The sequence below is a fragment of the Neovison vison genome, chromosome 7 (assembly GCF_020171115.1).
Source record: "Neovison vison isolate M4711 chromosome 7, ASM_NN_V1, whole genome shotgun sequence".
Lineage (NCBI taxonomy): Eukaryota > Metazoa > Chordata > Mammalia > Carnivora > Mustelidae > Neogale > Neogale vison.
The window spans coordinates 35498474-35526309 of record NC_058097.1 but is presented as its reverse complement, the minus strand read 5'-3'; the positions used below and the strand labels follow the sequence as shown (position 1 = coordinate 35526309).

Sequence of the window (27836 nt, the reverse complement as noted above, 5' to 3'; positions counted from 1 at the left end):
TCTCATACTGAGATCAGAGCATGGTTCATAAGTGTGTCAGAGAAGCAGCTTGGAGAGGTAGAGGCCCAGTGGGCTGGGAGGTGATATGTGGGGGTCCAGATACTTTCATCCCAAGTGAGACACCCCGAGTTTGAGTGTTGACTCTGCCACTTACCAGCTGGGTGGCTTTGAGTAAGGGCAAGTCACCAGAGGATTGTCTTGGAGGACAGCTGGGGGCCTCAGTGTGACACTGAGTATGAAGTACTGATCCCTGGCCCACAGAGTGTGGGGTTGGTGACCACTGTCAGCTGCTGCTCTCCTGCTTGCCTTGCTGATGTGACCCATCTTGCTCCTGAGGTCTCCAGGAGGTGGGGTTTAGTGTTTCCGTTTGGGCACCAACTGCAAGGATGCTGCATGGGCTGAAATTGTGGGATTGGTGGGCTGGCGGGAGAAAAAAATGCTAAGGGCCTCCTGAACAGAGGGAGAGACCAGCGGTGGGGAAAGCTGCTTCCTATGGAACAAAATATGGTCCTTACGTGGTTAAGGTTCGCAGGCTTGGGCAAGCAGGGCAGCTGAGCCCCGGAGGCCCCTGCCCTTTTCACCTGCTGCAGGGGCTGGCGTGGCGGGGGTGACCCTGCCCTACTCTCTGGTGGAGGGGTGCAGGGACCTGACTTAGCTTGGGGAGTTCACACAGGGTCTGGGGAAGAGAACCGAGACTGGCATTGAGCCGAGGAATGTCACTGGGGCTCCCCTCCCGTGGCCACTGCTGGTGAGCTCAGGAGCATACCAGCAGCTTGTGAACAGATGAGGCCCCAACCTGGGCCCGAAGCTGGGGAAATGGATCAGACCAAACAGCTCTGCCGGGGAAGTGGAGGCAGGAGAAGGCTGGAGGGCCCTGAGTGTCCTGGAGTCACACAGCTCTGGAGGAGAGAGTAGAAGCCGTTCCCCACACGTGTCTGGGGCTCTGGGCGTGAAGAGGCTCCTGTTGACTCAGTGTCCTCTGGCTGGCTGACTTGTTCCCAAATCCAGCTCTGGCTCTGGCTGTGGCAAACGCAGCCTCTCCTGCAGCCTTCACATGTGTCTCCTCTTCACAAGTGCCAGTGGGAGGAGGGCAAGCCGGGTCACACACCATTGTATGCATGAAGAAGTGAGGCACCAGGAAGCCAGCTCCCACCTGAAGTCCCCCAGCTGGTGGCAGAGCCACGAGCCCTCGAGTCCCCTCAGGGCTCTTGGCACAGCTTTTGCGATGCCAGCTTAGACTTGCCCGGTGAGCTGGGGTTTACCGGCACTTTTGCAAACATTTCCTTGCTTAATCCTCTTAATTTGTGAGGTTAGGGTGATTTTCTCTGTTACAGAGATGGGGAAACTGACCCGGCCTTCAGTTCTGGCCAGGAAAGGGGATGACCGTGAGCAAGGGGGCAGGGGTTGAGAGTGTGGGGGAGGACACTCAGTCTGTGAGTTAGGAAGGGGTCTGTGCTCCTTTCAGTTGGGGTTCACCTGCCTGCTCAGCCCTGGCCCCTGCTCAGGAGCCCCCTGGATCTTGTGGCCTTGGGTGTGTGCACTGCCGTCCTCTTTGGAAGAGTTAGGGCCAGGGACTGAGGGGCAGGCTCCTCCTGTTCCCCGGCTCCTCTTCTGGCAGCTCTCCCTTTGGGTCCCAAGCCCAGGTCATGATGTACCCCACCTTTCAACATCTCCTGCTGCAAAGAGCCCAGCATGCTCCTCCCCGGCCACCCCAAACTCCCCCCAGGCTGGAGCCCTCGTGGAGAGGCATGTCCCGGAGTTGTGGTCGTCACATTGTCCATGCTCAGGGTCCTCACGGCCCTCCTGGGGCTCTGGGGTTGGGGGTGCTGGGAGCCCAGCCCACGCCTCTCTTCCCCCAGGTGATGGCACTCTGCACCTACCCAAACCTGTTGGATAGCCCCAGCTTCCCAGAAGATGCTAAGAAGCGCGCCCGGCGGATCCTACAGGCTTGTGGCGGGAACAGCCTGGGTGAGCACCCTCCCCCGCCCCCCCATAGTGAGGTCCCGGAGGGCATGAGGTGAACATGCGTTCTGAGCGCGGGCTTGGGCCCTGGCCCCGAATGGAGAGTTACCCATGTGAGTGTGTGCATGTGTACGGGATTGTAACGCGCAGAGTAAATGAAAAACAGTCTTCCTCTTCGTGTCTGCTCTGTTAACCTCCCGTTAGCTGAGCAGTGAGGTAAATGCCATCTTTTGGAGGATCAGGGCACTTGAGCTGCAGGAGCCTCCGTTGGCCTGGAGTTTGGTTTCACACCTGGAAGCCAGCTTGAGTAATTGACCCTTCTGTCAGCAGAGTGTTGGTGTGTTTGTTTTAAAGTTTTATTTATTTTTTTTTTTAGAGAGCATGAGCAGGGGCAAGGGGAGAGAATCTTCAAGCTGACTCCCCGGGACCCCGAGGTCATGTTCTTGGCCAAAGTCAAGAATCAGGGTAACCTGAGTCCCCCAGACCTACCCCTCAGAGCAGAGGTTTAACCCAGTGATGGGCCTCAGTGACGGGCTGGGTGAAGTGCGGTGCGTGGCTTTGTCCAGTCTTCGTGTCTGTCACTGCTGTGGCAAGAGGTGGTCAGTTATTGGGGGATGGGAGTGCAGTGAGATGCCTGTGAATCCTGTGTGATGGCTTCCTTCCTTCTGATAGTGCTGTCCACCCTCCTATTCCTTGTGTTCCCACCTCCCTGGCCTTTGGTCCCCTTTGCTGGAAGCCCGCGCCCAGCCATCTGCCTCCTTAATTAAGGAGGGAGCACTCCGTGGAGGGAGGCCCTGGAATGTGGCCCCCGCAGATGTGAAAATGATACTCTCCCTCCCTTTGCTGTTGAGATGGATTTCCAGGCTCTGGACCTCTGGCTCTTTGTTCTCATCTCCTGTTCTTTGTTCTGTTTGCTTTTGCCCCATTCCTTTGCCCCATGCCTACAGAGGGGATCCAACTTTCCTCACCCCAGGAAAAATAGTTGTTCTGAGAGTTTTAAAATAGTTGTTCTGAGAGTTTTTTTTAGGACACGTGCCTGAACATTCTGGAACGTGGGAGAGGGATTCTTGTAGCTTGCTCAGCAGAGGGTCAGCTACCTTCCGCTTCTCTGCCACTCCCCTATCCCTCCCCTCCCTTTTTCTGTTCTTTCCCTTTCAATTAGCAATAATCGGGCCTCGGATAAACTTCATTGGCTACGATACTGCCACTGTGCAAAGCTTGTTCTTTCCCTTTAATGAGAGCCCTGTGCTTACCTTCCTTGCTGTGGTTACCCCACCGTGGTCTGTCCGAGTCTGGTCACTGTCCTTCAGGGTGTCCCTCTCAGGAAGGGACCAACTCCCCTTGCTTTCCTGCCTGCCAGACTGGGGAGGGTGTGGGCTAGCACCTTGTATGGCAAGGCCGAAACCAAAAGCTGTCAGAGAACAACCCGGCAGCCCAAAGGCTCAGCCTGCAGCCTCCTCTCCTCCTGTGCCCTCTGCCCAGTCCACAGGACAAAGGCACCAAGACTCTGTGGCCATGGGCCTAAAATTCCTGGAAGCTTCGAGGAGAGGCAGGGGAGGGAGTATTTGTTGTCTGCATGCCTGATGGGAATCCGTCTGACTCGGCAGGGAGGAGGGTTCTCTGTTCCCTGGAGGAAGCTTTGAGTTTTTGCAACTTTGTCAGCCAGGGCTTTGGAAAGGAGTTGGGGAGGCCACGTTCATGTGAGCCCCCACTTGGGGTGTTACAGCAAGAGGAAAGTTAGCCTGCATGTAGGGTTTTGGGGACTTGCACTGAGTTCTGAGGAGAGCTATGAGGAGAGGTGAGGTGGGTACTCCCTGAGCCTCTCTCCTCCTCCTTGAGCTAGGAAGTCCTCGACTCAGCTCCTGGGCTTTTGAAGGAGGTTGATGTATGTGCTAAAGCCCTTTGTCAGGTGTGGAGAGGCCCTGTCCGTGGGGGTCACTACCAGTCCCTGCCCATCCTACGGGAGGTGTTCTGTCACCTAAGCCTACCAGCCCACAGAAGTAAGGGAAATGGAAAATGTCAGTGTGCCCAGGACAGCCCTGACCCAGGTCGGGATTATTAAATACATACACAAGGTCTTAGAGCTCATCTGGATGTGTTTTAATCGTGCCCTTTAAAATGACTTTTTTGGGCGCCTGGGTGGCTCTTCCTTCAGGTTAAGGTTAAGCCTTTTAAGTTAAGCCTCTTCCTTCGGCTCAGGTCCTGATCTCAGGGTCCTGGGATTGAGCCCCACATGGGACTCTCTGCTCAGCAGGGGGCCTGCTTTCCCCTCTCTCTGCCTCTCTGCCTACTTGTGATTTCTCTCTCTGTCAAATAAACAAATAAAATCCTTAAAAAAATAAAACGACTTTTTTTAAAATTTAAGATTGATTTATTTATATGAGAAAGAGCATGTACAAGTAGGGGGAGGGGCAAAGGAAGAGGGAGAGAGAATCTCATGCAGGCTGGGTATTTGTTGTGTGCAGAGCTGGACTGGGACCTCAGTCTTAAAACCCTGAGATTATGACCTGAGCCAAAATCAGGAGTCAGATGCTCAACCAGCTGACCTGCCCCTAAAATTCTTCATAGAGTTCCTCATTTTCTGTTTGAGGAGTAATTCAGTTCTCAGGTTGTATCTTGGATCTTAAAAGGATTAAGGTGGAATCTAGACCTCCAGGGAGGTGCAGGTTCTTATCTAGCCCTCCCAGAGCACCCCTCTAGGCACTGAGGGACACTGGTGAACGAGGTGGATGGAATTTCTTTGCTCACAAAAGTTCATGATCAGATTTGGAAGAAACAAACATTAAAAAGAATTCACACAAAAACTAATCTCGGGTTTTCATGAGTTCTTGGAGAAAAAGCAGAAGAGTTATGCTATGGGTCTGTAACCAGGGATTCTAATGTAGAGGGAGGGTTTAAACCGCACATACGATTCAAATTCATGGGGGATGGTGAGTAATAGAGAACCTGCGAATGCATGCCAGACAGAAGAAATGTGTGCCAAGGCCCTGAGGTTTGAGAACTGAGTGTGATCAAGTGAAGAGGTCTGGATGGGGCCGTGTGAGTGTGGCAGTGGTGATGATGGCGGTTTGTAGGCCATGGGAGGCAGGTTGCCATGTGTCTGAGGGCAGTGGGTCCTAAGCAGGAGTGTAGTGGGGTGGACCAGGCAGGGGGATCGGTGTTCTAGCAGAGATGCACAGAAGAAATAGGTAATGGCCCCTGCCCACAAGGAACGTACAGTCAGCAGGGGGAGGCAGGCTTCATGTGTCTACAGTAAAGAACTGGAGAAAATGCAGGTGAGGAGAGAGGCTTAGTACGGTCGGTATTTTTATGACAGGCCCTGAGAGAGAGACTAGATTGGAGCTTTGACGGACCAGTGTGGTTTGGAGCATAACAGAAAGGCTGAAGGAAAGGGTGGAAGGTCCGTGGCCTTCAGGGACAGGCAGCTTGCCAAGGGTGAAGGCCTGGGAACTCGAGGAGGGTGAGCTAGAGGCAGGAAAAAGGGGAGGCTTGGCTGGTGTGGGAATGGACAGGCCCCATGGACTGAGGGCATTGAGAGAAGGCAGAGGGAAAGGTTTCTGAATATGGGAGCTCAGAAATAATCAAGTCAGTCACTCCGTAGAGGAGGGTTCTCTAATACCAGCATTTGTACCTCTCCACTATTTTAATTTGCAGAATATTTCAGATGCATTAGAATATTCCAAATAATGTAACAAAAGACCTTGAACCCACCACCCAGACTTGATTCATGTTCATGTTTGCCCGTGGGACCTTAGAGAATTGGCCTAGGCTCCCCTCCCTCCCCTTTCCATCTTAGCAGCTGGTCAGAAGGGAAGGCTGAGCGCAGAGATGCACAGATGTTGAGGCAAACGAGGGCTTCCAGGGTACAGGGCCTGGACTGATACTCACTGAAGCCCTAAGCCTCCTGGTGGTGGGTTTGTAGTAGTCTTAGAAGGAATAGGCTGGTTCTCTTTAAATGTGGCATAAAATTCAAACAGTGTCAAAGGATATAGAGTGAAGTCTGCCTCCCACCTCTGACCCCTGGCCTCCCCTTCAGCTCATCCTCACCACTTTGGGACTCCTGCCAAATGTGCCTGCACAAGTATATATACTCAAATTCTTCCTAAAAGTAGTGGCCGGACATTAAAAAAAAACAACAACTCTTTATAGAGATATTAACAAATCTATAATAAAGTGAACCAATATTGGTATACAGCTCAGATAATTTTTGCACATGTACACACCTGTGTAACCCTCACCAGATCATGACACAGAACATGTGCAGTGCTACAGAAGGCTCTTGCGGTTCTTCCGGGCTCCGTGGGACCCTGTGCAGGCAGCAGTGATCAAGACACAGGAAGTCTAGCAGTAGCGATTTACATGTTAACAGAACGTGTGTAAACCCCAGAAGGGTGGATAAAACAGGTATAGGCACATTTGACTGATGGGAAGCCAGGACCTAGAGTAACGCTTGACGTCTAACAGCTTCTCTGTGAATACCGAGTGTGTGGTTGGGTAGGGGGGTAGACAGGTGGATGGGCAGGTAGACGAATGTATAGATAGCAGATGAGCGGATGGGTGGGTGGATAGGTGGTTAAGCAGCCTGCCATGATTTCCACAGCTTAGAATAGTGGGAGTTGGGTCCTAAAGCCCCTCCCACCGCCCTGTCCCCATGTAGGTAATTACATGGATGTCGCAAGCTCCATAGAGCCAGTCATCCTGCCTCTAGTGACTGTCTCGCTTGCTGTCTTACAGGGTCTTACAGTGCTAGCCAGGGCGTCAACTGCATCCGTGAAGACGTGGCTGCCTACATCACCAGGAGAGACGGTGGTGTGCCTGCAGACCCGGACAACATTTACCTGACCACAGGAGCCAGTGATGGCATTTCTGTACGTGTGAGGGGGGCTCGCTCTCCAGTGTTTACCCCCGTGAAGAACAGCCTTCCTAGTTAGGGACAAGGATGTGAGCCTGTGCCAGTAGGGAGAAACAGGCCTGGGAGGAGGGCTTGGCGCTCTGCAGGTCCAGCTGGAGAGGAGCCATGGTCACTCGAGGGTGCCTGTCTTTCTGGTGGCATTGGCCTTTCTCTCACTTAGTTCCTGTTGGTGTTCCTCCTCTGCAAGGTGCTGTACCAGGTGCTTGGGAGACTGTGGGAACCGAACACACTTGGCCTCTGCTTACACCCTAGTGCCCGATCAGACCAGCATTGATAACACGTAGATAAATGTCATATCACAAGCTTTCAGTTTCTCTTCTGGGTGAAGAGGACAGAGTGCCCCAGGAGGAGCAGCAGGGGGTGGGGGTGGTTGTAGGGAGCAGAAAGGTTTCTTCTCAAAGGATGACTGAGCAGAGATCTGGGGGATATGTAGGCATGAACGGGGAGGCAGGGGACAGAGTGCCTTCTGAACAGAAGGTGTCAACATGTGCAGAGGCTGTGAGCTGGAAAGAGTCAGAGTGAATGAGCACATGTAGCAAGGGCCAGAGTTTCCATACGTGGGCTAGAAAGGCAGCCGGGGCCTGAGTCCTACAGGGCCTTAGTGGCCATGCTGAGGATATAGGTCATTGTCCTAAGAACAATGTCCATTGAAGCATTTGAAGGTTGGGGAAAGACAGATGGATAGGGGATAATTAGATTTATGTTAAGTTTTCACTCGGCTGGGAAAGGGATGATGGATGTGAGGGAGTGTTTAGGAGATGAGGGAGGAGGTGGCTTGGGCTGGGGGTTAGCTGTGGGCGGGGTGAAGAGGGGCTGTTGTCAAAGTGTGCTTAGCAGAAGGGCTCTGAAGTCCTGGGTCTGAGGGAGCTGTGGTCTTGCCATCCTCTGGAGCATGCGCTTTCCTGAGACTCATCAGTGCCGGTGCCTTCAATTCCTTTATTTTCTCTCCTCAGGGAGTGTGTGTGGACCCTTCCTTTGATGGGGTCATCTTGGTCTTTGGACCTCCAAGGCTCTTGTTTCTCCTGTTTGTTTAGTGCTTTAATCCTTTCAGATGCACAGAGCTCTTACGGGAGCCCAGGAAAGGGGCCCCAGCAACATTAAATGCTCTGCTGTCTTTAAGTCAGCCTCTTGTGACCGTTGGGGTTCCAGGGTTGAGGCTCAGGTCTCCAGCCATCACATCTTCCACTGTGTTGTGCTGTCAGGGCCTCTCAGTTCCCAGAGAAGCCCACATACATGCAGAGGTCCTAGAGCAGCCGAAGGAGGTGTCCTCAGGATTTTGTGAAAAGAATCAAGTTGTTGAGCTTCTGAATCCAGTGGCATTCTTGCAGCGAGAAACTGGTCTGTGTGTAAGGTGGAAACTCTTCCAGAACAGGGTTTGCGGTCAGTTATTGCCACCTCCACCCATATCCCCCGCCATGGGGTTCGGGTGGCCTGGTTTCTCAGGAGTCCTGCAAACCTTGAGCCACACAGCCCAGGAAACAACCAGATTGAAGCGCCACCTGGTGGTAGTACATAGGTATTTTATCCTGATTCGACAATCTCTTCTTTGTTCAGGGTCTGCCCAGCGGTGGGCACCGGTAATTACTAAAGGCAGATTCCTGTCCCTCCTCCCCTCCAGGACATACGGAATGAACTTAAGGGCAAAGACAGGGCCGGTTTGTGGACGACTGTTTCAAAAGGCCTCTTCAAAAAACATAGGCACTGAGTGTTTTAACTAGCTTGTTAAGAACTTAAAAGCATTTCATTTTGCTTACTTCTCACAGCAGACCTCGTTTTAAAGATGGGGGGGACATCAAGCAGCTCACATGGGGCTGCACTGAAGGCAGGCAGTGGGGTGGCTGGTAAAAGGCTAGGGTTGGGACCTCTGGGGGAGTCTTCCTGGCAGCCCCCAAAGGGTGGAGATGGGCAGTGTTCTGGAAGCCGTGACTTCTCTGTTGCAGACAATCCTGAAGATCCTGGTGTCCGGGGGTGGCAAGTCACGGACCGGTGTGATGATCCCCATCCCACAGTACCCCCTCTACTCGGCAGTCATCTCTGAGCTCGATGCCATCCAGGTGAACTATTACCTGGATGAGGAGAACTGCTGGGCCCTAAACGTGAACGAGCTCCGGCGGGCCGTGCAGGAGGCCAAAGACCACTGTGACCCCAAGGTGCTGTGTATCATCAACCCCGGGAACCCCACAGGTCTGTGCCCCACTTCTTTGCCAGTTTCTTGGGCGGTAGGGGCAGGGCAGCTGGTGTCCTACACGTCTGGTCACTAAAGAGTTAATGTGATGTTCTCTCTGCTCCCAGCTTTCTTGCATTTGCCAAGACTCTCCTTGAGGTTAATTATGCACAGCCTGTCCCCATTAATCACAGGCCTCACTTTACCTTTACTCCTAGTTGTTTTGCTGAACCAGTCATCAGAATGCTGGTGTGTGCGTTTTTGTTTTTCTTTGACACAGCGTTACTTGTGTACTTTGAGACTTGAGGAGGAAATGCCTTGTTAAAAAACAACAGCAAACAAACTGAAACACCCTGCTTCCAGAAGTCGAAAAGCACTCCTATTTTTACATATTTAAAAACAAAAACAAAAAACGAAAACCCCCACCAAACGCCCAGCCCTCCCTGTTTTGATCTTTCTGGGCCACTGGCTTCATTTGCCCCCACTGCTATTTGGATGCTCAGAACAAGGGCTCCTCTCTCCTCCTTTGTGGAGATAAATTGGGTCAGGGCCAAATCGCGTTGGAGTTGATTGTGGAGTCTGCTTCTTTGGAACATCAAATGATGCTTCAATCAGCTGAAAGCAGCACTTGAATTCCAGAGTGCAGAAAATGGGTGCGGCTGGCTGGGACACTCATTTATGTACATCAGCGCCCTGGGGGTAGGGGCACAGTCTAACCAGAATGCGGGTGGAAGGAAAATGACTACAGCTGGGCTCGCTATTGAGGTTGCACATTAGAATCACAAAGGGAGCTTTTTAAAAATGTCAAAGGCAGGGCTGCCTGCCAGAATCTCTGGGTATGTGCACCACCCCCCCTCCCCCCCGCAGCACCCCTCCATCAGTCAGTATTCCCTGTGCCTTGCATGAGAACCACTACCCTGGGACAGTGGTTCTCAGACTGTAACTTGTTAAAAATCAAACTGCTGGACTCCGCTCCAAGGTACTCTGATGTTATCAGGCAGGGCTGCGGCTTGAGAATTTGTTTTTCTAACGAGCTCCCAGGTGATGCTGATGTTACTGGTCCAAACTTGGGTTAGTAAGTCCTATATTTTGGGAAATACTCTGTATGCCTAGTTTCTATTAGAGGGTCGGTAACTTTGTAGCCAGGCATTTACTGTATCAGCTGGCTGTCTGGGAAGAAATATTTGCATTAAAGAATTTATTATTTTAGGTAAAGGGATCATGTGAATGTATATTAATATGAGTAATTTTTAAAGAGTAACTTCATGAATGGGCAGAGGCTGGTTTTGCTCTCTGGGTTCTCAATGTGTGAAATACCAGTCAGCTCTTGGAAGATGGGGGATGGAAAATAGAAACCTACCTGAGATAGCCAGGTATCTTGTCTGGACCACACGCTGTGATCACTTGGGCTGAAAGGTGTCAAGATGGAGTGGGATAATAAGCCAGGACTCAGAGTTTTAAGACTCAGAAATGTAGCTCAAGGCTGAAGGGTTTGGGTCCTAGAACTGTAAAGACCAGGGGTAAAGCAGTCCACCTGAACCAGCATCATTGCCCTGGGAACCTCGATCCCTTCCCCAGGTCTGGGTTAGAGTCCTTCCCAGAAAGTCTCTGTCCTTGGAGTGACCTTCAGCATCTCTAGCCCTGGTCTGCCTGCTGAGCAACCTCCCCGGAGAGCCTTGCCCAAAGTTTTAAAACAAAAATTCCAGGCCAGGTTCTCTTTGGCCCAAGTAGGGTCACCTGCCCATCCCTGAACCACTCAAATCGCCAAGATTCTGGCCATGTTTGTGTCCCATGCCCCTGCTGGAGTGCAGAGAGAGGCAATTCCCTGTAGGACAGCTGAGCTCTGTTACGCAAAGAAGAGAAGGCCCCTGGGCAGGATCAAACAACAGATTTTCTCATGAGGTTTGGGAAATTGGCTTTGGTTTGGCTCAGTCTCTAGTGAGAGGCACCTGGAAGACCCCTCTCCAGCCTTTCTGTGTCCAAGCCATCCCTTCTGTAAGTTGGCCTCATGTCTCCCCCTGCTGGGCACAGCTGTGTCCTGGTCCCTTAGACACCACCGCATGAGTCTAACCAGCCACTGGCTCTGGGGCATGTTCTCAGTGACTCCCAGGCACTGGAGAGAAACAAGCTCTGTCCTTGTCCTCAGGTCTGCACTGCACACCTCAGTGAAATTACTTCCCTTCTGCTGAGCAGCAGGCTTTCTGAGGTCCTGGTCCTTACTTAGTTCCTCTTTGCACACTCCTTAGCACTATGTGCCTGTGGTTTTGATATTCTTGCTGCTCAGATCTTCGCTTGCTTTCTAAGAGGATAGCCTGTGGGATCAGAGGTAAGCCTCACAGGGTTTGCAGGCAGGCCCAGCCCCCCAGGTAGCCACCACCTGTCAGTCTGTGGGAACAGTGGCTAATTCCTTGTACAATCCAGGGCCGCTGCCTTTCCAGAATCCCAGAATGCTGAGCTTCATAGGAAGCCCGGTTTGGCATTTGCTTGGCAAGAGGAGAGTTGAACCTTTGGTAAAGGAGTTGATTCATTGTTTCGATAGTTCAGAGCTGAGATCTGGTTGAATCATACTGTACTCTCGTAAGATACAACTTTTTTCCAGACATGTTCTTAATATTCTCATACAGGGAAGAATGGAGGTATTTTTATTTTTATTTTTTAAAGATTTTATTTATTTATTTGAAAGAGATCACAAGTAGGCATAGAAGCAGGCGGGGGAGGGGTGGAAGTGGGTACCCTGCTGAGCAGGGAGCCCGATCAGGGCTCGATCCCAGCACCCTGAGATCATGACCCGAGCTGAAGGCAGAGACATAACCCACTGAGCCACCCAGGCACCCCAGTGTTCTTATTTTTTTTTTTCAAAGATTTTATTTATTTATTTGACAGAGAGAGATCACACTTAGGCAGAGAGGCAGGCAGAGAGGAGGAAGCAGGCTCCCCGAGGAGCAGAGAGCCCGATGTGGGACTCGATCCCAGGACCCTGAGATCATGACCTGAGCTGAAGGCAGCGGCTTAACCCACTGAGCCACCCAGGTGCCCCTCAGTGTTCTTATTTTTAACAAAAATGTAACATAATCTGCGGATTGCTCTGCATCAAGATAGGTACATGTATATAAATAATGTGCATATTAGACACACACATACATATGCACATAGTTACGAGTAATATCCATAGACTCACATACATGCATAGTAAGGAAGCAGCCTTCTTTGGTAAGTAGTCAGCAAGCTTGACTGTAGTGTTGTTCCCTGCAGGGTATGTGGGAGCAACTCTCCCCCTCCCGGTGCCACACCTCCCAGTGCCACACCAATAGTAGGTGTCAGGAAACAGGAGAAAGTTTCAAAACTTTTCCACCTTGCAGCATTTGTTCCTTCCCCACCTCAACCCGGGGCATCTCCTGTGAACTGGGAGAGGACCGTTTTGCTTTTTGTACTCATTTCTGTAACATGGCGGGGGGGTGGGGTGGGGTGGGGGCGCGGTTAGTTTCCACTGTTCATGTTGAGTCAAGTCCTTGAAAGGGAGGACTGCCACGCGCTCCCCGTCCTCAGCGATGCATAGCTCCCACGTGGCCCCTGACAGGAGACCCCAGAGCTGGTGCTCAGGCTTGTTCATTCAGCACACACTCTGCAAATACTTCCTGAGCACCTGCTGAGTATTGGCTTTAAGGAAGCCGATGAGCCGCACAGTCCTTGTCCTGACTCACGGAGCTTGTGTGTGCCTCTTTGAGATGTTGTGGGAACTCTCCATCAGCCAGGGTGATCTCTCCACTGGCTGCTGTTGGTGTGTGGTAAGGTCTGGGGGCCACAGAGCTGATTCACTGCACCCTTCAGGTTTGTTTTCCTGTTCTAGGCTCTAGCCCAGACAGACATTCCCCCGCATACACACACACACACATACCCCTCCCGAGTTGAGTGTGAAACACGTCTCCCTCCATGTGCCTGACTTAAGTGAGTCAGACAGGTGGGGCCAACACTCAGGGGGTCCCTAGAGGTTGACTGCACCCTGTCAGGAGCAGTAACTAGGGAGGGCGATCCCAAAGGGTCATGTGGGAACACAGAACACCTGAGTGATTCTTGGTGGGGTTCATTCCAAGGGACAATTTAAACAGTGTTACAAGCTGCATTCTGGTTTTGTTGGGGATTTTTTTTTTAGGTCAGGTACAAAGCAGAAAGTGCATAGAAGATGTGATTCACTTTGCCTGGGAAGAGAAGCTCTTTCTCCTGGCTGACGAGGTAAGAGCTGCTCTTCGTTCTCCTCTGTGGGGAGTGAGGCTGAGCTTTCTCTTCTAAGGGGAGGGAGCCAGACTTGACTCTTGTGTAGCCAGAGAGAACTTTCTAGGTGTTGGAGGAGTGACTCTCACCAAGGGTGAGGATGTGCCAGCCTATGAGACTGTGACCTAAATCATCTCTATATTGGTTTGGGTCTTTGGTTCTAAACCTCAGAAAGTTAACCCAAACCACTTTAAACTTAAAAAGGATGGTAGAGGTAACAGGTGTGGGTTAAGTCCCGGGGCTCAAACCGTATCTCAGATTCTCTCGCCTACCTCGTTGGCTTCACACATAGCCCTGCTTTCTTCCCAGCCTAGAAAGAGCATTTCCTCCTGGTGATTCCCACAAAAGTCTCAGAATCGAGCCTCATTGGTGCAGCTTGGGTCACACACCCCTCGCGGAACCAGTCACTTTGGCCAGTGGTTGCAATATGCAAACTGACCAGGCCCCAGGCAAGGGGTGACGTCTCTGCCTCGGAGAGTGGGAGAGTGGTCTTTCCTGAGGGCAAGTGGAGGGACTCTCTCTCTGGAGGGGAGAGTGGATGCTGGCCGTGCATCCTGCTGCATTCCTGGGCCTGCGTGTGCTTCTGTGTTTACCATCCCATTTATAGTAGCCCGTGGCGGGGAGGGGAATCTTAATTTCATGATTGCTGCTCCTCGAAACCCCAGATGTGGAGCTGAGGCTGCCCATTCTTTTCCTGCTTTGTGAGGAAGAAACTCAGGCTTGTCAAATTCAACTTTCGTTTCTTCATTGATGCATGATTTCTGGTCAGTGGTAGCTTCTACCACATTGGTTTCCTTTCTTTCCTCACTAGAGGAACGCTCTCCAACCCCCAACGCTCTCCAGCCCCCACGTGCATACACACACTCATACTCACACACTCACAGCTCATCCACCGAATGGTTGCCCGGAGGAGCAGCCGGGTCTAAAGTTTTGTTTTGTTTTGTTAATTCCAGTATAGTTAACATATGGGGTTATATTAGTATCAGGTGTTAAAAATCTTCATTTCTGAAGGAGAGGAGGGGCAGCAGAGTGACCTTGGTGCCATGTGCAGACCTTCTCCCCTTCCGGTGTGGGAAGGGGTAGGGGGAGGAAGAGGAGGAGGGCTGTGCCTAGCTTGTTGAAGGTGGAGCTGGGCCGACTCCCCATGGGCCCACAGGGTCCCCGAAAGCCTCAGTTCCTTGAGCTCCAACATGAGTGTGGGAAGCTCATCTCCAAGGGCAGAGCAGGGTGCTTGCCTGCTGAAGGTTGACTATATGGACAGGAAGGAAGTATGTGTAGCGTCTCATGTGTAGAGTCTTGAAGGCTGGCGGTGAGACGGACAGAAACAAACAGAATGGTTCCAATGAGGATGGAGGCATAATGGGCAAGAGAGCAACACATTCGGCTCTTCAAGTGGGGACAGGGTCAGAGGACAGCTCCATGAACCGCTTCCATTATTAGTCTTATGGAAAGAGGTAGATGTTGAGGGAGAGAACTTGCTTGGGCCGATAGGAGTCCCTGACGCCATCATAGGTTCAGATGAGGGAGAAAGGTCTGGAGGTTGGGTGGAGTGTGGGTGAATGGGAGAAATCAAATGGACATACAGCCCAAAGCCTTTCCTCCTGACATATTCTGGAAGGTTCTTTTGGTATGGCTCGTTTTGGAAATAGCATCAGATGTTGGACTTCATAGCATACTAGGCTGAGCCTGGGCACCCGTGCCCTCCCTGGTTGGCAGCCTGCATGGGCTCAGGCCTCTTGGGGGAAGTTGGGTGACTGTCCTTGTCCTGTCCTCTCCCGCAGGTATACCAGGACAACGTGTACTCTCCAGACTGCAGATTCCACTCCTTTAAGAAGGTGCTTTACGAGATGGGGCCCGAGTACTCCAGCAACGTGGAGCTTGCATCCTTCCACTCTACCTCCAAGGGCTACATGGGCGAGTACGTCGGCTTCCACCTCCCTCCCGCTGCCTCTGGGCCTGCCCTGTACCAGCAGCCTCTCTGCCTTGCCCCACAGCCAGTGCACTACAGCCTCTGCTGATCCAAGAAGCAGGAAGGAGTCAGGCCACATCTCCCCCCACCAGGAGAGCCCTGTGGTGTGAGGACAGCCCTTGTGCAAAGAGGTTCTTAAAAAATAAGGTCCTGCTTGAAAGAAACTTGAGCCCAGTAAATGATGCAGATGAAAGCAGGGCCCACAACAGCTTCCAGAGCTAGTGTTTTCTGCCAGCCCTGTGGCTGCGGCTCCAGCATTGAAATCTTGAGTGGCCTGGGAAGGCAGGTTAAGTGCGTGAACGCCATGAGGCTAGGGGAGCAAGCTGTCTGTGCCCCCCACCCTGGCACTGGGGGCAGAGTCTGCTTCACTCCTGTCGTGGTTCATCCAGCTAATGCTTACGGATGGCCTGCTGTGAGTCCTGTGCTGATCTCTGCCCTGAGGGGACAGCAGCCAGCAAACCACGTGTGCAAACCGTGGCAGTCCCTGCCCCAAACACCTGGGGCCTAGTGAAGAGAGAGAGGCAGTAGACAAGTAAAATTGTGTGTCAGGTGGACAAAAACAGAAGAAATGGGAGTGCCAGGTGGTAGGGGCAGGGTCGCTGAGGAGGAAGGAGGGAGCTGGGCAGGTATCTGAGGGAGGAGCGTTCTAAGAGAGGGAACAGCATATGCTTGAACCCTGAGACGTGCCTGGAATCTTCTGGGAAATGGGGCTGAAAAGCAGTGCATGAGGGGGAAAGGGGCAGCTGTTGAGACCAAAGAAGTCCTGGGAGTCCTGATCACTAGGCAGGATGGGAGCCGTTGGAAGATGAGAGCAGGGTGTGAACTCCCCTGACTGAACGTTTGACTAAACGCTGTGCGGTTGCTGTGTCGTAGGGGCAGGAACAGAGACTTGCAGCCAGCTGAGGTACTGTGGGCCAGGACAGAGAGGCAGGGGAGACCCTGGGTCCTGATGTGTTTGAAGGTGGAGTGGACTTGATGGATGATTGTGAGCGAGGAGGCAAGTTTCATTTCCAAGCTGTTTATTACTCAAACAGCAGGGAAGAAGGAGATGCCATCAGTGGATGAGGAAGGCTGTGGCTGAAGCAGATTTGGGGGAAAGATGGGGAGTTGTTTTTTTGATCTGTTAAATTTTCAAATGCCCATTGGATGTCCAGATAGAGATGGATGTGGGAGTCCCCAGCTCGGGGCCGATAGCCTGCTGCTGACTGAAGTTTGGGAGATGCGGTGAGTGCGCGTTGTTAGATCTCTGAGCCTGGACCTCCCACAGGGAAGGAGCATAGATAGACAGGAGGTCTAGGGACTGGTCTAGGCCCTCACTGCCCAGAATTGGGGGGAGAAAAGGGGAAACTGCAAAAGCTGAGAAGGGAAGACTAGGGCATTCATGCCCCCAGGCACTGGTGGGGGAGGGTCCTTGCATGCACCAGGTGTAAGGATGGGGGAGGGGTCTCCCTTGTTAAGCTGGAAACCAGTGGAACTGTGAAGCTGGGAGAAATATTTTGGCCAGATGGCCGGAGCTGTACCTTTGGGATGACCGCCCAGCTGGCTTTATTTGATGTGGGCAGGGGTTAATTCATGCTGGTCTTCTGGTCCACGTCCTAGCCGTGCTTTATCTTTGCTAGACTCCTGTGCTGGGTAGCTCTTTTCCTAAATAAGTCTGTTCTCTGTGAACTCATTTTTCACGCTCCAGTGTTTTTATCACATAACTAGCCATCTGTCCGTCTGTGTTATTGATTACCCTTTTAACAGTCTCCCGGACGTAGGCATCCTGAGTTAGGCCCTGCAGTCCTCAGATGTGCTCACCTGAGATGAGACCGCTCTTCTCAAGTGGATTTTCTTTTTTTTTAAAGATTTTATTTATTTATTTGACAGACAGAGATCAGAAGTAGGCAGAGAGGCAGGCAGAGAGAGAGAGGAGGAAGCAGGCTCCCTGCTGAGCAGAGAGCCCGATGCGGGACTCGATCCCAGGACCCTGAGATCATGACCTGAGCCGAAGGCAGAGGCTTTAACCCACTGAGCCACCCAGATGCCCCTCAAGTGGATTTTCTGCTCATCAGCCGAGGATTAGGGAGGAAGTTCTTTCTTTCAGCCTCTGTTAGGGGAAACCTCTCGGAGATGCCAGAGTTTATCTTCTTGCTTCGGGAAGACGCAGCTGATGGCTGAGAGGGGAACTTGCCTTTGCCGGGTCAGTTCTGCAAGCTGATTCCAGCGGCATTTTACGGAGTGTCTCGTTGGGTCAGGGGCTCTGAGGTTGAGGGTGTGGGGTATACAGAGGAGGGTGAGACTAGATTCCTGCCTCAGGGAGTCTGCGTTTCTGGGGTCTTTCGTCTGAACTTACCTATCACAGCCCAGAAGAGGGGGCATGGCTCTGGAAAGTGGGACTGCTTGGGCCGAGTTGGTTCTGAAAGGATTTTTGTTTTTTTTAACTCCATGCATATCTCCGCTCCCATTCATGTGACTTGACTCTGTATCAGTCAGGATCCTTGTGGTGACAACTAATGGAAAGTCCACTCGAACTGACCTGTCCCAAGGAGGCTTTTTCTTTTTTTTTAAAAATAATATTGGCAAGAAGCCATGAGTCTTGAGGATGCCGATGGGCCTGGTCTCTGATCTCTTGGTCTCGTTGTCTTTCTCAGCTCTGCTGTCCTTTCGGTTGACTTTGTTTTCAGGCAGCAGGAGGTTCCAGCAGAAGTCCTCAGGCTCTGCTCATGGCTCCGTTGAATCTGGACCCGCCCCTGGCGCCTGTGTGGGCCTGAATCCTGGGCCGTTGTATTAGCTAGGCCTCAGACGAAGCTGCTTTAACAAAGAGGCCCCTAAGTACAGGGGTTAAAACAAGGTGAAAGTGTATCTGACTGTGACGTAATAGCCCAAAGGCAGGGGAGGTCAGGACAGTCTGACCTTGGGGTCATTCACGGAGGAGGCCTCTGCCTAGTCAACATGCGGCATCTCTACACTGAGGCTGCTCCTCCAGCATCTCCATGTCTCCCGAAGTGGGAAAAAGCAAGAAAAAAGAGGGGAGAGCATGCTTTTTCCTTATAAGGAAGTGATGTGGACTTTGCCCATGTCACTGCCGTTCACCTTATATTGCGAAGAACTCGGCCACACCTGGCCACTCAGTGTTAGGCATGGGCATGCTTACAGAACCTTCTGGCTGACCGACTGCCCGTAGTTGAGGCCTCTCTGTGACTGGTGGGTCCTTCTCCCTTCTTCAACCCTGCAGGTGTGGCTACAGAGGAGGCTACATGGAGGTGATCAACCTGCATCCTGACATCAAAGGCCAGCTGGTGAAGCTGCTCTCCGTGCGGCTGTGCCCGCCAGTGTCCGGACAGGCTGCCATGGACATCGTCGTGAACCCCCCAGTGCCTGGAGAGGAATCCTTTGAGCAGTTCCACAGGGTGAGTCGCCTGCCTTTGGCCTAACTGCGGTCTTTGCAGCTCGAAGGGATCCACTCAGACCCTTTCAGCTGCAAGGGAAAAAAACCCAGCCAGCTAGTTTAAACAAAATGTGTGGGTCACGTAACCAAAGGTCAGTTCCCAGCTGTTCCAGGCTCGCATTATTTTAAAATGTGGTAAAATACACAGAATGTAAAATTTACCATTTTAACCATTTTTAGCCAAACAGTTTAGTCCATAAAATCCATTTATACTGCTATACAGCCGTCACCACTGTTGATCTCCAGAACCTTTTCCTCATCCCAAACTGAAACTCTGTCTCCATTAAACACCAACTCCCCATTTCCCTGTCCCCCCAGCCCCTGCTAACCTCAGTTCTGCTTTCTGTCTCTATGACTGGGACTCTTCTAGGTACTTCGTCTCAACGGACCCATACAATATTTGTCTTTTTGTGACTGGTTTTTGTCACTCAGCGTAATGCCCTCAAGGTACATCTGTGTCATAGCATGTGAGAATTTGCTTCCCTTTAAAGGCTGAATGATACTCCCTTGTATGCGTGGACCATGTTTCATTCACCTGCAGGCCACAGCTTCATGCCTCAGTGCAGCAGCGGTCCTGGAAATGGTTCACCTCTGAGCCAGTCACTGATTTGCTTTGCCTGGGGTCACGTGCCCTATGCACACCACACAGATGGAGAATGGTGCCCAAAATAAAGAGTATGGGCCATCTCCTAGAAGCATGTTCTAGAGCATTCCATCCAGGGCCAAGTCCATTCACACTTCTGGGCTGGGATGGGGTTTTCTCGTTTTCAGGAAGGACCTCCTATGCAAGAACAGAAGCCATGACACAGCCTATGTAGGACCTACCTATTGCCCAGAACCCCCTATACTTGGGTGCCTTGTGTGCCCTGGGGCTGTGGGCAGCCTTTGGGGCTGAGCACCCAGGGAAGAAGTTCCTGGAGAGGGATGTGTTTCGCCCACCTCCCTGGTTTGCTGTGTTCATGCACACGAGCTCACTTTTCACCCTGCTGCTCCGTTGCCTCCGCATTGAAGGGACCATTCCTAGTGGCTGGAGCCATTCCATGATGCCCAGAGAGAATGCTGACTCCCGTGTTTTCTGTGTGTCCTCAGGAGAAAGAGTCTGTCCTGGGAAATCTGGCCAAAAAGGCTAAGCTGACGGAAGACCTGTTTAACCAAGTCCCGGGAATTCATTGCAACCCCTTGCAAGGAGCTATGTACGCCTTTCCTCGGATCTTCATCCCCAGCAAAGCCGTGGAGGCAGCTCAGGTCTGGGGTGCTGGGCTGGGGCACACTTGAACTTGCTTGGAATTGCTGGTTTGGGGGCTGTTCTTGTCTTAGGGAGCAGAAGTGCTGACTCTGGGGACTTGGAATATTGCAGACTGTTCTGCCAGCTGGTGCATTCAGCATAAAGATAGCAGGCTCTTGGAAGCCCAGCCCCGCAGCATGCTGTGGTGAGGGGCAGAGGTGAGGTCAGCCCCAGCTGGGCAGACCCAGCGGATCTGGGCTCTGTGAACTCCAGTGTTAAGAAGGCAAGTGCCCCACGTGTGACATGATGCATTTAACAATGAAGAAGCCATGACAGCATCCGCTCTGTGCAGCGACTACCCTAGGGCAGCACGTGTCCAAACTGCAATGTGAACATGAAATCACCTGGGGGGCTTGTTACAGTGCCCCCGTGCTGGTGCAGGAAGTCTGCGGAGGGCCTGGGATTCTGTGTGTGCGGCATTTTCAGGCCATGCCACAGACCGTACTTTGAGGATCAAGGGACAGAGCAATATATATATTTTTAACTTCATTTTATTTTTTCAGTGTTCCAAGATTCATTGTTTGTGCACCACACCCAGTGCTCCACGCAATATGTGCCCTCATTAATGCCCACCACCAGGCTCATTTTCCTTACCCCCCGCTTCCCCTCCAAAACCCTCAGTTTGTTTCTCAGATTCCACGTCTCCCATGGTTTGCAGAGTATTGCAGTATTTCTGAAAGTGTCCTCATGCTCCCCAAACCTCCTCAATACCCACTAAACATTCAGAATCTGGGCCCTCCCCCACTCAGCCCTACTGAGTCAGAATCCCGGGTGCTGGAGCCCAGGAACCCATTCAGCAGGTTGTCCAGACCAGAGGGGAGAAGCTCTGTGAACAAAGCCCCTGTGGAGCTGATCTCTGAAAGCCACCCTGGGCACAGCGTTTGGGGCCTCGTCATCAGAGGCTTATGAGCTTGGCATATAGGAGCCGCCGCCAAAGCCTGCTGCCGGGGTGTGGGGCCCAAAGGAAAGAAACTGTCAGTCCTGGGCGAGGAACAGAAGTACCATAGCCTGTGGCCATCCTGAAGTAGCCTTCAGCTTCCTTGTTCCTTGTACCTGCTTCCGGCCACGTCCACTGTCCTGCCTTGAGCCTTGCAGGGAGGGGAGAAGGGCCCCGCTGTGGGAGAGAGCCTGCCGCTGCAGAGGTTACTTGCCTTCGGGTGTTCAGTGGTGTGTTTTACAAAGCCATACACGAACCCTGAGTTCTGCCCTGTTCCCACAGGCCCATAAAATGGCCCCCGACATGTTCTACTGTATGAAGCTCCTGGAGGAGACCGGCATCTGTGTCGTACCTGGCAGCGGCTTCGGGCAGAGGGAAGGCACCTACCACTTCAGGTACCTCTGTCTTGCACCATGGGGCTGGTCCCAGGTTGGTCTTGGAAAACTTGGGCATCTGTGTGTGCAGCATTTTCAGGACGAAAGCACAGGCTGGTTCCAGAGATGGCAGTATGTGCGGTTCACGCCCCTGCTGCAGACCCCCTGCCCAACCCCATTCTGCCTTGCTGCAGAGCCATGCTGAGAACTGGGTCTAGGGATTTAGGAACACTGTGGGTAGATCCCAAGGTCATCTGCTTGACCACTCTTGTCTCCCTCCACCCCACCCCGCCCCGTCTCCATCTGTATTGTACCGTCTGAAATATTCCTGGTAGGCTGTTTTGTTTTATCTCCCTGTCCTTTCTCAAGTGCACGCAGTAGCATACAGTGTCCAGGTGCCCAGGAGCTCATCCAGAAGTCTGCAGAGGTATTGCATCTGAAAACAGTGGGATGAGTTTTGCTTACTGAGATGCACTGCCCCGTGGGTGCCGACCCTGCTGGGATGGCAGCCTGGGGAGCAGGGATTTCCCCACCAAGGCCTGTTCGGTTCAGAACAGCACCTTCTCCACTCAGTGCTCTCAGAGGTCTCCTGCAGCAGATGCTAAAAAAAGAAATGTCATGAGCTTAGTTAGCACCTTGGAGCCAAGACCTGACTCCAATCGTGGGCTGTGTGCCCCGGATGGACAGACATGTGTGGTTGGCCTCTCCCCGCTAGTTAGGTTCACCTTGGCAAGTGGTGACTCATTCAAGAAACAGTTAACTGGAGAGGGCTGCCTTTTGGGGATGGGGAGCATAATGGCAGTATTAGAGGAAGGAGTTAGTTACCATGGCAACTTGGGAGTTCCTTTGGAGGGAGACTTGTGACAGAGGTTCGTTCTCCCCCTGAGATTTTAAAAGGGCCTGCCTAGCAGCAGGAACAGCTCATTCTGTATCTGTAGGAAAATGCAGTCATTGTCTAGAGATTGTATGGACCGGTCAGAACGTCGTCCTGGCCTGCCATCACAGGTGGATGCGTCAGGGAGCCTCTGCTGCCATCTTCCTGCTTTTGGTCCTATGTGTTACTTGGGTAGAAAGAACACGCATGATTTGGGGTGGCGGGGTGGGTTCAACAAGTTCCAAGTTCTGTCCTGGGGCTGGTGCTTTCGCAGCGAAGACCAGCATCCCCCTCCCACTGCTTGCCTACACCTCCTCCTCTCTACAACTCAGGTGAAGGAAAGAGCTGCTGGCTTCTTTCCTCTCCCCTTTTCCAGAGCAACTTGTGTCCAGGCTAACTGCTGTCCTGTTTCCTGACAGAATGACCATCCTCCCTCCGGTGGAGAAGCTGAAGACGGTTCTACAGAAGGTGAAGGACTTCCACATAAAGTTCCTAGAGAAGTATGCATGAGGACTGCTTGGGCCCAAAGGGAGACCCGCTAGTCAGGCCTTCCCCCTGATGCCCACCCATGCCAGACTGAACTTGCCTTCCCTGGCGACTCTGCCTCAGACCTCACAAAGGTCACTGGTCGCTTTCGTTGTCATTCTGCCCCAAGAGACTTCTTTCTTTGTGCCTTGATGTTGGGAGCACTTCTCTTCCGAGCAGTGTGATTGAGGATATCTCACAAGTCCTGTTTTTTTGAAGCAACCAAAGTAGAGGGGACTTGCTCAGCACATGTGGCCGGCGTTCTCTGAATCCGTTGTTGTTCTTTTGGAAAGGTCATTGGAGTTTAAAACAACCAGGGTATATTGGGCGAGAGATGTTTTGGATCTGAAGAAACAAGGTGTGGGGAATGTATGACAATCATGGCGAGGACTGGAAATCCTAAACTCCCCACCGTGATCTGTGAAATAAAACCCTTAGTGGTGTGAAAATCTAGTTCTTCAAACAGGAGAGGCTGGAAGTCCACTGGAGGCTTAGAAAGGGCCCACCATTCTGGCCTGCAGGCAGGTGGCCTGTCTCTCAGACAAGAATGGTGAAAGGAGCAGCAGGCTGGTGACACTGGGTGCCAGGCTAGGTCGTGACAGGTACTGGGGGCTATGGCCAAGGTTGACGGGTCCTGCAGGGGAGGAGTGGGCGTGAGCCAGGCTCCCAGTTGAGCCGGGTCTCCCCTTGGGAACACACAGCAGGTAGTGAGGACTCTGCACAGAGAGCAGCAGGTAGTGAGAGCTTTGGGGGTGAAGCAGGCTTAGGCTGGGACCCCCGTCTGACAGTTCTCCCTGGACTCGGGGATGCAGGGTACAGCCCAGCAATATCCCCGTCGTCGTGTGACAGATCTGTCTGCCTTTGTGTGGCTGCATCCTGCTGTTAGCCCTAAGCCGTCTCCACCAAGGGCTCCCTTGAGCCTTTACACACATCGCCCCCTGTTGGTGACAGCGGGGACAAGGAAACACTAAAACTGTCCCGATGAGGGAGGGGCATCCTCAAGGACTTGACCACAGCCAAGCCCCCGCCACCAGTCCCCTCCTGTAGTGTCTGTTGTTTCAAAACGAATTCAGCCCATTTCCTAGCTCACAGTTGGCCAAAGTGCCTGGTAGCTTGGCTGCTGTGGACAAGTACATGTCATTGGATTGGAAGTTTATCAAATTATTTTAACTTAATGCCAAGTGTTTTGCCTCCACGTCTGCTGCTGGCTCCCCTCCCAGACTCTGCATACCCTCCTGGGGCATCAGTCCTTTCTGCACCAGGCCTGCTACTTCCGTGGCATTAGCAGAGCTGGGTGGGGCCCTGACCCGCACTCCCCAAATGTTGGGGCTCTGGGAACAGCAGGTTTCTCTGAGAGCCCCTTCCCTTAGGGCCCCCTCCTACCAGTGGCCTTCCCCAGTAGGCAGTGAGGGAAGCCAAAGCCAGCTCAGGAGCCTGGGGACCCACAAAGTCCCAAACTGGAATCAAAGGCACCAGAGACACGAATATGAAGAGGCGTGAGCTTTGAAGGCAGCCTCCTACGCTGAAATTTCTGTGCTGGGCCCATGCAGGGGAAGGCAATAGGAAACTGCAAACTGTCCCTACTTGCTAGCATTATAGTCCCTGTGAAGAAAGTAGCCACAGTCCCAAGTAACAAAGGGAATGTTTTGGAACTTTTCCTTCCTTAAAAATTGAGAAAATTGCACTTGTGCGTGTTGGATGGTACATAAAAGCAGGATGTGCCCCGAGTCATGAGGTTTCTGGTGGAGAGGTTACATAGTAGAAGCTAGTCTATTTTTTATATTTTTGTAACAACTGCTTTTTTCATGGGGGGACAAGGGGGCTAGTATTTATAGTCTTAACAAGTCCAGTAGTTTTTCTATGAATCTCTTCAGATTATAAATAACACCTAAAAACTTTGCAACGTTTACAAGACTTTTTAAAAGACGCTGTATGCACTTGGTTTGCTTTTAAAATAAATAAATAAAAATGTAAGAAGGTCAGCTGGCTTAGGAGGTTAACTTCATCCAGGGGAGGAACGCTGATCGTGATATATTGGGTACCGCCAAAGAAAGTCATTTGTCATTTGGGGTCGCACTTTAAATCTATACCTGCAGAATTTCGTTGTTCACCTAGATCCACACATGGGGGATGCGGGACTATACCTTGGGTGGCCCATCACCTCGTACCTTGAGGCCCAGCTGGTGGTTGTCCCAGTGTTGTGTGGTTTTGCAGGAAGAGCTGACAGGCCTGCCTGTCCCTGTTCTCTGACTTAGATTCCCATAGGCATCTCCTGACAAAGGTACTTAATGCTAGCTCTGCTGGAAATTTCTATACAATAAAATACATGTCCAAAATGGTGACCGTGTTCATTTTTCCTTGTAGTTTACGTCTACCTAGCAGATCCCAATCTAAACGCAAGCAGATGTCACCAATTGTACATCTTCACTCTGTAATTTACGTTTCTAGCACTTGAATGAACATTTTCCCCCAGTTCTACAGACTTCAGTCACGACTTCTCAATCTCCATTTCCTTCTAGATGTCAACCCCACACCCCCACCCCGCCCTGCCTGCTTAGGGCTTTCTCTTGTTTGAGGTGGGAAAATGTGGATTCTTTAAATGCGATGGTGTTAAAGTGAATGCAGCCTTGGCTGTCCAGTGAAAGAACGATGAGCTGTGAGGCCCGTGGGGAAAGGAGGAGTCATCTATACGGGGGATTTCATTCCTTTTCCTCAGCCTCTCCCAGATCCACATAAGTTTTGATGTGTGGTTTTGAAATTCAGAACTTATTTTTCACTAAACTAAACTAAAATTTGTATGTCTTTATTAAAGAAAGATTGGGAGATGGAGAAGAAAAAAAGTAGGATTCTTTCAGCTGGAAGAAATGGAACCTTTGGGGCGCCTGGGTGGTCCAGTGGGTTGTCTCTGCCTTTGGCTCGGGTCATGATCTCAGGGTCCTGGGATTGAGCCCCACATCCAGCTCTCTGCTCAGCAGGGAGCCTGCTTTCCCCTCTCTGCCTGTCTCTCTGCCTATTTGTAATCTCTCTCTCTCTCTGTCAAATAAATAAAATCTTAAAAAAAAAAAAAAAGGAACCCTGAAGTAGGAGAGGAATTGTATTCAAGTCATGGAGGGAAGCTGGCTTAGATTCTCCTGTTTACTCTGTTAAATGCAAAGACTGTCCTGTCTAGCTGCGTGTTGAAAAATTCTGGGAAAGGACGTTGGCTGCCTTGGTCCATGTGCCTTTCCCTGAATCAGTCTCTGTGGCCCTGGGGGCTTCGGCTGGCCCTGTGCTTGCTCATGGAGGTAGAAAAGGGGCTTGGAATTGCCAGCCCCATCAGAGCCATTGGAAGAGAAGCTGCTTTCTGTAGGACAGGGGTGCATCATTTACTACAGGTGGCTCTTTAGAGAGGGACTAGGGGAGGGAATGGTGTGTGTTGGGTGGGTTGGTTAAGGGCCATTACTGGTTGATACCCAAGGGGACTATCTTCCCTCATCATTCATACATTTTGGGAACGTACACATCTTGTCTGGAGACTAAACTTGGTGTAGCGTATTACATAGTTTATTAAATAGGAAGAGATTAGACTATTCTGTATTATTTTTGGTATTGATTTGCTGTAACACACCTAGAAAGCCTGCAGCAAATGTTTGGTAAGTACCCATGAGCTACAGACTCCTAGGGAATGGGGAGTTAGTAAGATGTGGTCACTGTCCTTGAAAATCCATAAATAGAATGGCCAACAGACAGTTCAGTACTCAAATTCTATCCACCCAGTGTGCTGGGCTTGAAAGCAATATGTGGGTCAGGCACAGGAGAAGGAGGTGATCCTGTTCTCTACTGATTTAAGAAACATGCCTTTGTGGGACGCCTGGGTGGCGCAGTTGGTTAAATGACTGCCTCCGGCTCAGGGCGTGATCCTGGAGTCCCACATCAGGCTCCCAGCTCCATGGGAAGTCTGCTTCTCCCTCTGACCTTCTCCTCGCTCATGCTCTCTCTCACTGTCTCTCTCTCTCAAATAAATAAAATAAAATCTTAAAAAAAATAAAATAAAATAAAATAAAAAAAAAAGAAACATGCCTTTGCCCACCTCTCAATGCCTTTGAGGAATGCCAGATATCTTTTGCCTTCATCCTGCCCCCAAGCCAGGAGGACCCTTCTCCCCAAGAAACATGAAGATGGAACTTTCAGCCAGGTACCCACCCAACTCTCTAAAGAGGCTCAGGTCAGCTGGAGTTTCCTATTAGGATTCCTTGCTCTCACTTAAAACAAACAAATAAACAAGCACAAAAGAACTTAGCCTTTTTTTGTCTCCTCCCCAATTTCATCTGCCTTTGCTCTGAATGCAAATACTGCAACCATCCCTTTGAAGTCCTTTTTTTTTTTTTTTTAAAGATTTTATTTATTTATTTGTCAGAGAGAGAGGGAGAGAGAGCGAGCACAGGCAGACAGAGAGGCAGGCAGAGGCAGAGGGAGAAGCAGGCAGAGGGAGATCCCAGGACGCTGGGATCACGACCCGAGCCGAAGGCAGCTGCTCAACCAACTGAGCCACCCAGGCGTCCCCCTTTGAAGTCCTTTTAAAGATACTAAATTTTGAAGATCTTAAAAGATTTTGAAGATTCTTAAACATCTAGAATCCTAATGGTAGCTGACAAGTTCAGACCACAAAAGTATCCATTACACAGAAGTGTAAAACTCAAAAATACTCTATCAAAGTAAACGTTCATGTGGAAAAGCTAGAAAATGAAGAAAAGTTCAGAAAATTTGAAATCCCTAAACAGAGTTCATCAAGCCTAGCATTCTGGGAGATTTCCTTACTGCCCTTTTCCTGAGAATATTTTTAACGTGGTGGAGATGTGTATGTGTGTGTGGTTTGGATCCTAACTTTGTCCCCCTTCAGCATCACAACATATTAATAAAACTGCCTAATGAGCAGTTTCCATGGCTACCTCATCTGCTCTACGGGTTATTCCATCATTTAGTTAGCTGCACTCATAAGCATTTAGATTGCACATAATTCTTGGTTTTTAAAAATAATGATGCATAAGGGTGACTGGGTGGCTCAGTGCGTCGAAGCCTCTGCCTTCAGCTCAGGTCATGATCCCAGGGTCCTGGGATCGAGCCCTTCAGGGCTCTCTGCTCAGTGGGGAGCCTGC

At 51.3% G+C, this 27836-nt stretch overlaps 1 protein-coding gene and 1 pseudogene across 1 annotated transcript in view; one reads left to right on the top strand and one right to left on the bottom strand.

The window, feature by feature from the left end:
- The window catches only part of GPT2 (glutamic--pyruvic transaminase 2), a 33592-nt gene extending 8549 nt beyond the window's left edge, over positions 1-25043 (top strand). The window contains exons 4-12 of the mRNA XM_044256217.1: positions 1860-1968; positions 6697-6830; positions 8815-9058; positions 13189-13268; positions 15089-15225; positions 18494-18668; positions 19796-19951; positions 21211-21323; positions 22596-25043. Of these exons, the coding sequence (XP_044112152.1) occupies positions 1860-1968; positions 6697-6830; positions 8815-9058; positions 13189-13268; positions 15089-15225; positions 18494-18668; positions 19796-19951; positions 21211-21323; positions 22596-22686 (1239 nt within the window). The 3' untranslated portion in view covers positions 22687-25043. The remainder of the gene's footprint in view (positions 1-1859; positions 1969-6696; positions 6831-8814; positions 9059-13188; positions 13269-15088; positions 15226-18493; positions 18669-19795; positions 19952-21210; positions 21324-22595) is intronic.
- LOC122914747 lies at positions 3097-3181 on the bottom strand (annotated as a pseudogene).
- Positions 25044-27836: the final 2793 nt, after the last annotated feature.